At 29.3% G+C, this 9,267-nt stretch overlaps 2 protein-coding genes across 2 annotated transcripts; both read left to right on the top strand.

The window, feature by feature from the left end:
* The first annotated feature begins 1,998 nt into the window (after nucleotides 1-1,998).
* Nucleotides 1,999-5,398, top strand: LOC115241226. The gene is made up of 4 exons (XM_029816880.1): nucleotides 1,999-2,253; nucleotides 2,617-2,716; nucleotides 2,946-3,065; nucleotides 3,207-5,398. Exons 1-4 carry the CDS (start codon nucleotides 2,081-2,083, stop codon nucleotides 3,468-3,470), a joined length of 657 nt encoding a protein of 218 aa, XP_029672740.1. The 5' UTR covers nucleotides 1,999-2,080; the 3' UTR covers nucleotides 3,471-5,398.
* A 1,802-nt stretch (nucleotides 5,399-7,200) lies between these two features.
* LOC115241123 lies at nucleotides 7,201-8,524 on the top strand. The gene is made up of 2 exons (XM_029816684.1): nucleotides 7,201-7,429; nucleotides 8,031-8,524. Exons 1-2 carry the CDS (start codon nucleotides 7,201-7,203, stop codon nucleotides 8,522-8,524), a joined length of 723 nt encoding a protein of 240 aa, XP_029672544.1.
* Nucleotides 8,525-9,267: the final 743 nt, after the last annotated feature.

The raw sequence follows: 9,267 nt of genomic DNA, 5'->3' as shown, positions 1-9,267 counted from the left end.
ATATATAAATTCTTAATCCATTAACGTCATGAGTTTTATTTCTCTTAAAAAATAAAAAGTTGATATAAAGTAATAATTATAAATTAATTTACATAAATACTTTTTTAAAAGCATTAGGAACATTAATTGTGTTCTTTTAGACATCTCACTGTGTATAAATGTCGCGTTATTTAATTTTAATTTACGATATACATATACACGACATATCAAAACATACTTGCGCATATAAAAAACGATCAAAGCGTGATATTCACATTTAGATATAATCTATGATAGTATAGTCATCTACGATGACACATACGCACTGGTAATCGTGCATATCCATAACTCGTCTATAGTCAAATGTGCAATTTCACCGAGACGCGATAAAAAAACAACAGTTTATAGAAGTTAGAGGAGGATCAGCTCGGAAAACTTTCACGTCCCGTGTTGCGCCTCGCAGTTTCAATGAATCATTAACAAGGTGCGCATAGCAGGACCGGTTTCATAAATTTCTAGCTACAGATGAAAGTACAAGAAAGAGAAGAGTGATCTTATCCTTATTTAAAAAAGTTATACCATGCACACAAGCAATGTTCAAAATAAAACTGCGGTAAAGCGCAACTAGACAATTATCGATATAAAAAATTAAACATTTAATTTTTTATGATTCTATTATATATACTTATATATATATATCTTCAACTATTAATCTTTTATGATCTATATATAATTAACAAAAACATAGTACGCAATTTAGCATAACTTTAAATTTATTTTCCAGTATTTATTTCTCAGTAATAATTTTTAAGTACGCGATTACAAATTTTATTTTCACGTGCGGCCCTGTATCTATACTTCTCGTTCGCATTCGTGCTATTAATTTCTTCATAAACATCGCCCACCTTCTTGTTACGGGCATTGCATTATTGATGTGCGACATGTACATCTGTAGAACACGGTATTAAGCGTAGCGAATTTTGTCGCACGCAACGATCTATCGCCACCCTAAGCGAGGGTGGAAGCTCTCAGTCCCGTCGCAGACACCGATATGGATACATCAATACACACGGCATACGCAGGTGTTCTTTCTTCCTCGATTCATTTGATTAGATTAGACAAGCTCATCCTCTTATACAACAGACATATGCATACATTGTGTTATAACGAGAAATTATTTTAAATGAAATCTAGCGTGAACGTATCTTTGGAAGAATGATTTAATAATAATAATATCTGATTTAAACGAATAATTCGAAACAAATAATTGTCGAAAAAAAAAACTTTATCGGAGAAAAAAAAATATATAAAAAGAAATCATACATAAAAAAATTTTTTATGTGTTGAATAAAATGATTTGATTTTAATACAATTTTTTTATCCTATTTCTTTTAAATATAAGTGCAGATTACAAACGGACCATCAAATTAAATCGGACTTGCTTAAGAATGTTGGGCATTTGGCCGAAAAATAATGAAACTAAACGGGAGAAATTAATGACAAACGTGCGCGTAATCCTTTTGCTAAATATAGGATTCTGGTTCTGTATCATTCCGGGTGTGCATTCTCTGCTCAGAATATGGGGCAATATAATGTCGATGATCGATAATCTGCAATACACCTTACCATTTACGATGGCAACGATAAAGTTTTTCATTATGTGGCAGAAAAAGAAAGGTATAAACGAACATATATCTTTGTAAATTATGTACACTGAAAACACATTTCTCTCGATATCTTTGTTATCTCAAAAATAAGCACGTAACTATGACGCACATGTAGTCCTACATACATATTATTTTTAGATATTCTACCGCTTTTAAACATGATTAAGCACGACTGGTTAAAGCCAAAGACTATGCAAGAAAGGAATGTTATGATAAAACGAGCGCGACTCGCGTGTATACTCACGATATTTGGATATTTTATAATGTTGATATCCCTTCTTTTGTGTACGGTTCTTCCTATTTTCGGTATTTCAATAAGATATCTGACGAATAAAACGGACCCGGGTAGATTGGTACCGATACAAACGTATTACTTTTATGATCGAGATAAAAGCCCACTTTATGAGATAACTTACGTTCTGCAAACTATCGGCATGTCTATATTTGCCGCTGTATACACTGGTACTGATTGTTTCTTAAGTGTGCTAGTCTTTCACGTGTGCGGTCAGCTGGAGAATCTCAAGGCACGCGTCATAGACCTCGATAAATTTAACAATTTCGAAAACCTTCTATCTTACAGCGTACAGGATCATATACGTCTTATCAGGTTATTCATCATGCTTAAGCATCGATAATATCAAAGAATTCTTTTGCTTTTTTTTACTTTGCCTATAATGTAGTATTGTACAATTTTGAAATGTTTCAATGTCACTAAATTTTTTTGTGCCATACAAAATTAAAGAATAAATATAAAGTTAATTTACGAAAAATTGAAACGATTAATAAATTTCTCTTTAATGCTCTATGTTTAGAGAATAAGATAATAAAATTCTTTTTTAATTTAACAGTTATGAACTGTTAAATTTAAACTGTTTTATAGAATCCATCTTTTTCGCATTCATAAAAATAATCGAATGAAATGATTAAATCACTCATTGATATTGTTTTACTTGATAACTTTCTTTTGCAGATCGATCAATATCATCGATAACATATTTGCTTTGATGTTGCTTGGAGCGCTCTTTTACTTTGGCATACTATTTGCTTTTTATGGTTTTTTATTCGGTACTGTATGTATTCTTCTCTAATTTGATTTGCAGATATTTATATATATAAATCATATTTTTTTAGCAGATATATTTTTAAATTACATTTAAGAAAATAATTTTTATATTTTTTTGTTATCTTTCAAATTTTAAACAGTAATTTTTAAAAATTTAAGAAAAAATGTAAATATGGATTTTTAATTTTAAATATTTATTTTTATTTATTATTGATCTTATCTTCATCTGTTGTCAGGTGATAACTCAACATCGCAATGTCTCTGCACCACGTTTAACTTTCATCATGACAACATTTGTTAATACATTTGCACATACGTGTTTCTACTGCGTCGTAGGAGAAATGTTGGTCGCGCAAGTAAGTACGATATGATTTGTTGTTGGTTTATTACAAATGCAGCAAAAAGATACAAATTGTAATACTAATTAAAATTTTCTTGATCTGTCTTGATTGATTTAACATGCAATTTTATTGCGTATGACCGTTCTGTTCGTTAAGTGCAAGGGAGTTTACGAAGCCGCATGCCAGTTCAAATGGTACACGTTCGAGCCGAAAAAAGCGAGAAATCTATTGATTATAATGATTTGCGCCAACAAACCGCTATATCTTACTGCGGGAAAACTGTTCCCTATGACAATGGCTACTCTTTGTAATGTAAGCGAGTTAAATCAACTTTATATCTATCTAACTTGTTATAAAAGAAATATTGCAACAAAAATAAAATATATAAATTTAATATTTCTTTTGACAAAATATGGATAAATCTATAACAATCTTATTTTTATATTCTGAAAATTATGCATTCATACTAGATAATATTTAAAGAATACAAATAAAATTACAAAATACAATTAAAATAAATTGTATATACTAATACTATATAAATTAGTGTCAAAAATATGGGAAACATCAAATGAAAAGTATTTAATCATATAAATGGGTATTAAAAGTTAGATTATATATTTTTAAAATACACAAAAAAAGAACAGAAATAAAATTATTTATCATTATTGATTAAAATATGCTTCTAATATTTGTCGTGTATATTATATGTGTTTCAGTTGTTAAAGACATCGGGCAGTTATATATCGGTCTTGCTGGCACATCGGGAATAAAAAACTCCCACAATGTCTAATTTTGAAACATTGCAAGAGACAAGAGTAGTATGCTTACGTAATCAGTATACATATTTGTGATAAGTATTACTTTTATTGATAGTATTGTATAGATTTGTATAGACTTTTTTATAAACTCATCAGTATGCATTCTAATGTCGTTATATTATTTATGATTTAAAAAAAAAAATTTTTTCTTTTTTGATAAAACATATTTATGATAAGCGCGTTTTAATTTATTTTTCACAAATTAGTAAAGTCGTGATTTATAACAGATATATCCACTCTTTATAAGTCGATTTCTCGCAATATTAGGCGTAATAAATTATAAGGGTAGAAAGCTAAAAACTGAATAGTTTACAAGATATTTTACTTTAATTTGATATAATTTTACATAAACTAAAAAATATCTTGTAAAATATTCATTTTTCGATTATGTTACCTCAATATTTCTATGCACAGAATAATAAAAGAAATGTCACTAACTCTCTTCGAATTGAATACGCAATCTCAGCAACGATAGCTGACTATGACCAACGTAAGAATAATGAGAGAATCAATTGATATGGTAAAAAGGAGAACGGCATTTCATACATACGTGTATCAACTTAACATGCCTTTCTTAAGAGTAAAAAGAAACGAGCAATTAATCTCGAGAAATGAATAATAAATTTAATTAATTATAAATTGCTCACCTCAACGTTGCACCGCAGTAGTTTGATATCTCTTTGGGTCTTCTTTTCCACTTCATCTTTCATCCTTAACTGCTTTTTCTTTGCACATAATTACGACACTCATCACTCGCTAATTACAATCGTTACAACATATTTATGTGTTAATAGTTAATTATAATAAACGTAGAAATTCTAAAAGTATAATCCAACAATATACAAAATCTCAACCTTTCTCATTCGAGTTTCGCCGCACGACTGACGGCAAGTTGAGCGCGCATGTCAACATTGTATTGTACGCAGGGAAGGCCATATATCTTCTGTGACAACAATTGGATGTAAACATTAATATGCTATACGCCGCAAACACCAAGGCCGTATATCAACTGATTTATTACTGCCCTAAAAAATATATTTAACATATACATATTTTAATATAAATTCTGCGCTGAATATTTGTGTGTGTATGCTGTATTTTGTCTAAATTTTACGCTGAATAAATGAGTTAATCGTCGCATATAAAATCTAATGTTTATGTGAAAAATATATATTATTCATTTTCATCAAGAAAGTATTAATATAATAATAGATGAAAGAAAAACCCATTTTATTTATATTATTAAATCATTAATAAGCATGTCGTACATTTTCTCCTATAAATGTATTATTAAAATTGTTGAAAGACATCGGCGGTAATATATTATTTATATTGGTGTATCTCATATTTGTAACTGTGTGTGAACGAAAGATCTTCAGACAAGTTCTAGTACAACATTAATGCCTTAATAGTGTCTATGTTACTATTATAATATAGAAATGACTTATCTATATCTGAAAGTTACTAGTGTTTTGGCGTATGATAAAGATTTATTCAATAAATATCTTTATCTCACGTAGTATATTTAAATAGAATATAAATATTTACGTCGCCGGAAAAAGAAAAAAGAAAAAAAACTGGCATATATCTCTTATTCGTACGTAATAAAAAGAATTAACTAGTCATTTTTATATATAAGAATATTATTATCTCGTTTAAAAAAAGAAATTTGGGAATCTTGAAATGCCGAGAACAATAAACCGGTAGTTTTTTCTAATGTTTATCATATCATGTCTCTTCAAACCAACTTCGTCCTTAACAATCTCGTATATTCAAAAACGAGAAATATTTAAATGTATCCTCTTAGACACTGTGTATAATTGTCGCGTTATTTAATTCTTATGATATGTACCAGATATATCGAAAGGTACTTGCCCGTATGAGAAATAATCGAAACGTGACATTCACACTTATTGTTAGATATAATCTATGCTAATATAATCATCTCCGATGAAAGACCCACGCACTGATACTATTCTATGATAGCATAGTCATCTCTGGTAACATACACGCATTGGTAATGCGTGCATATTTACAGCTATAGTCGAGTAGTCTATAGTCTGTAGTGTATAGTCAAACGTGTAATTTCGCCGAGACGTGATGAAAGAACAACTGTTTATAGAAGTTGGAGAAGGATCAGCTCGGAAAACTTTTACATCCCTTGTTGCGCCACGAAGTTTCAATGAATCATTAACAAGGGGCGCACAGGATCGGTTTCACAAATTTCTAGATAGAGATGAGCGAAAGTGCAAGGAAAAAAGAGATCTCGTCCTTATCAAAGAAAGTTATTCCACGGACACAAGCAACGTTCAAAATAAAACTACGGTAAAGCACAACTGGACAATTATTGATATAAAAAATTAAACTTTTAAATTTTTATAATTCTATTACACATATTTATATAATATTTTAAAAATCAATCTTTTACGATTTATACATAATAAGCAAAAACATAGTACGCAAAATCGAAACTAAAATTTATTTTTTAGTAATAATTTTTCAGTTTACAAATTTTATTTTTACCTGCGGCCCTGTGTCTATACTTCTCGTTCGCATTCGTGCTATTAATTTTCTCATTACAGAAACCATGTGGCTATAAACATCGCCTACCTTCTTGTTACGGACATTGCATTATTGATGTGCGATATGTACATCTGTAGAACACGGTATTAAGCGTAGCGAATTTTGTCGCACGCAACGATCTATCGCCACCTAAACAAGGGTGAGGAAGCTCTCAGTCCCTTTGCAGACGCCGATATGGATACATTAAAGCAGGCATACGCAGGTGTTCATTCTTCCTCGATTACCGGATTAGATTAGACCAATTTATCATCTCATATAGCAGATATATCCTACTTTGAGTTATTTTCCATAACCCGAGATCATTGTAAATGCAAGTTGAAATTAGGCGAGAATATATCTTTGGAATAATGATTCGCTATATTTATCTTTCTAAAGTTAGCATAGAATGATGTTCTTTTATTCTTTTACATACACACGATCATTAATAATAATAATATCTGATTTTACAAAATGCCATTTTTTTATATTGGATGTGACGTTTTATGATTACATATATGCTCTGATCTAATGAGATTCGATGTTTATCTACTTTCTGCAAATAAGAATACGTAAAGTAATATAAATATTTGTCAGAGAAAAGAAAACTAACGGAGAGAAAAAAATATATAAAAGAGATCAAACATATAAAAAAAATTTGATATATTGAATAAGATAATTTGATTTTAATAAAACTTATTTATCCCTTTTTTTTAAATATAAGTGAAGATTACGAATGGGCCATCAAATTAAATCGGACCTGCTTGAGAATGTTGGGCATTTGGCCGAAAAATAATGAAACTAAATGGGGGAAATTAATGACAAATATCCGCGTAATCATTATACTGAATATAGGATTCTGGTTCTGTATTATTCCGAGTGTGCATTCTCTGCTCAAAATATGGGGCGATATAATGTCGATGATCGATAATCTAGAATACACCTTACCATTAATGATGGCAACGATAAAGTTTTTCATTATGTGGCAAAAAAAGGAAGGTATAAGCGAGTGTATATCTTTGTAAATTATGTAGATCGAAAACATGATATATATATATCGAGATAAAAGTCCGTTTTATGAAATAACATACACCTTGCAATCTATCGGCATATTTATGTTTGGTGCTGCGTACACCAGTACAGATTGTTTTTTAAGTCTGCTGGTCTTTCACGTGTGCGGTCAGCTGGAGAATCTCAAGGCACGCGTCATCGACCTCGATAAATTTAACAATTTCGAAAACGGTCTATCTTACAGCGTACAGGATCATATACGTCTCATCAGGTTATTCATTATGTTTAAACATTGATAATATCAAGGAATTTTCTTGCTCTTTTTTACTTTGCCTATAATATAGTATTGTAAAATTTTGAAATGTTTGAATATCACTAAATTTTTTTGCCCCACAAAATTAAAAAATATATATAAAGTTAATTTACGAAAGATTGAAACAATTACTGAATTTTTTTTTTAATGCCCTATATTAGTAGAATAAAATAATGGAGTTCTTTTTTAATTTAATAGTAATAGAAACTCTTTATATATATATATCAAAAATAAGCAACTGTGACGCATGTATTTCTACATACTTATTGTTTCTAGATATTCTACCGCTTCTAAACATGATTAAGCACGATTGGTTGAAGCAAAAAACTGTGCAAGAGAAGAATATTATGATAAAACGAGCGCGATTCGCGTACATACTCACGATATTCGGATATTTTATAATGTTCATGACCTTCTCTTTGGGTACGACTCTTCCTGTCTTTGGTTTTTCAATGAGATATCTGACGAATATAACGGACCCGGATAGATTAATGCCGTTACAAACGTATTACTTTTATGATCGAGATAAAAGTCCGTTTTATGAAATAACATACACCTTGCAATCTATCGGCATATTTATGTTTGGTGCTGCGTACACCAGTACAGATTGTTTTTTAAGTCTGCTGGTCTTTCACGTGTGCGGTCAGCTGGAGAATCTCAAGGCACGCGTCATCGACCTCGATAAATTTAACAATTTCGAAAACGTTCTATCTTACAGCGTACAGGATCATATACGTCTCATCAGGTTATTCATTATGTTTAAACATTGATAATATCAAGGAATTTTCTTGCTCTTTTTTACTTTGCCTATAATATAGTATTGTAAAATTTTGAAATGTTTGAATATCACTAAATTTTTTTGCCCCACAAAATTAAAAAATATATATAAAGTTAATTTACGAAAGATTGAAACAATTACTGAATTTTTTTTTTAATGCCCTATATTAGTAGAATAAAATAATGGAGTTCTTTTTTAATTTAATAGTAATAGAAACTCTTTTATATAATCCCTCTCTTTCGCATTCATAAAAATAATATAATAATATGATTAAAATATTCATTGGTATCGTTTTGCTTGATAACTTTCTCTTACAGATCAATCTATATCATTGATGATATATTTACTTTGATGCTGCTTGGGGCGCTCTTTTACTTTGGCATATTATTCGCTTTTCAAGGTTTTTTATTTGTTAGTGTAAGTATTCTTCTTTAATTTGATTTGTATATATTTTTGCTTTTTGCTAGAGAAAAAAGAAAGGAAAAGAGAAGAGAGAGAAAAAAAAATTTTTATATCTTTTATACATAATAGCACTTCTAAATATTTAATAAATCATATTTTTAAATATGTTTTTAAAAATTATATCTAAAAAAATATTTTTTATGTTTTTATTTTATCTTTTATGTATTAAATATTAATTTTTAAAAATTTTAGAATAATGTAAGTATATATCAATTTTTAATATTTAATTTTATTGTAATATAATATTAAAAAATATACATATAAATTTATATA

This window comes from Formica exsecta, unplaced genomic scaffold (genome assembly GCF_003651465.1).
Source record: "Formica exsecta isolate Colony F162 unplaced genomic scaffold, ASM365146v1 scaffold47, whole genome shotgun sequence".
Lineage (NCBI taxonomy): Eukaryota > Metazoa > Arthropoda > Insecta > Hymenoptera > Formicidae > Formica > Formica exsecta.
This window is presented reverse-complemented; position numbering and strand designations above follow the sequence as displayed.